This window comes from Acyrthosiphon pisum, unplaced genomic scaffold (assembly GCF_005508785.2).
Source record: "Acyrthosiphon pisum isolate AL4f unplaced genomic scaffold, pea_aphid_22Mar2018_4r6ur Scaffold_18553;HRSCAF=19234, whole genome shotgun sequence".
Taxonomy (NCBI): Eukaryota; Metazoa; Arthropoda; class Insecta; order Hemiptera; family Aphididae; genus Acyrthosiphon; species Acyrthosiphon pisum.
In genome coordinates, this window is record NW_021767709.1 from 1 (window position 1) to 1,076 (window position 1,076).

At 32.7% G+C, this 1,076-nt stretch overlaps 1 protein-coding gene across 1 annotated transcript; it reads right to left on the minus strand.

The window, feature by feature from the left end:
* Positions 1-514: 514 nt before the first annotated feature.
* Positions 515-964, minus strand: LOC103311778. Its single transcript, XM_008191487.1, has one exon. The coding sequence runs from the start codon at positions 962-964 to the stop codon at positions 515-517; it is 450 nt and encodes a 149-aa protein (XP_008189709.1).
* Positions 965-1,076: the final 112 nt, after the last annotated feature.

Below are 1,076 nucleotides of genomic sequence, written 5' to 3' on the forward strand. Positions count from 1 at the left end.
GAAAATGTAAGTATTTTTACTGTCTAAAAGGTGATGAAAAACACAAAAATAAAAAATTTTAATTTAAAAAAAAAACACATTTGTAAATTCAATAAATTCATCGCTCCGCTCAGAATATAAAATATAATAAGATTAAACTTCAAGTTCAAGTTAGAACAGTCTGAACAGGTTAATCTTATCTGCAGACTAACCCAAAACTGTTATAGCATTTAATAAATTATAGGTACTTATTATATAATTTACTAATTTAGTGGTGAAACTAAACAAATTTTGAAATTTGAGTAAAATTATGACCTTTTTTTTTTAGGGGGGGGGGGGTGCATATTTGCGGTGCAGGGCCGGTTTGATCCATATTTCCCGGGCCGAAAAAATTCGCCAATCCGCCCTTGAACATACCTACTTAGTAATAATATTATATAGATACACATATTTATTGAATATTACTCTAAACATCAAATATTAATTAACAATAATTAAATATACCAGACTTTCTTACACAAATTATAATTATGCTTTAAAAATTGTTTTGCCACGGAACAGCACCGTTCGTCATAAAATATTCTGTGAATAATTCTCTAACTAATTCTTTCGCATCGCTTGGTGACCTACTGGGAATTCTACGAATTGGTAAGAACGATGCTTCGTTATTGTGGTTTTGACGCCATGACCCTGGAATAATTTCACCATCTTTTTCCGAGTCAAATGTTCCTTGTGGACAATAATTGGAAGACGAAGTTTTACTTTTTCTTAAAAAATTGTGCAGCAATGCACAGGCCATTGTTATATTGGTCACTTTTCGGGATTGAGTAATGCCAAAGGCATTCTCTACCACTCTTCGTGCCCTAGATAATCTATAATTGAATAATCTTTTTTCATAGCCCTTGTCATAAACACCAGAATACGGCTTCATCATATGCTTATTTAGAGCAAATGCGCTATCCACTACGAATAAATATGGTAACATATTGGTCTTGGTCAGGAAGCGGTTCATCTGCTGGAAAGCATAAACTGTTCATGCTCAAATTTTTTCCATAAATCTGGGTTTCGATATACACCACAATGTTCACGAATTTTTG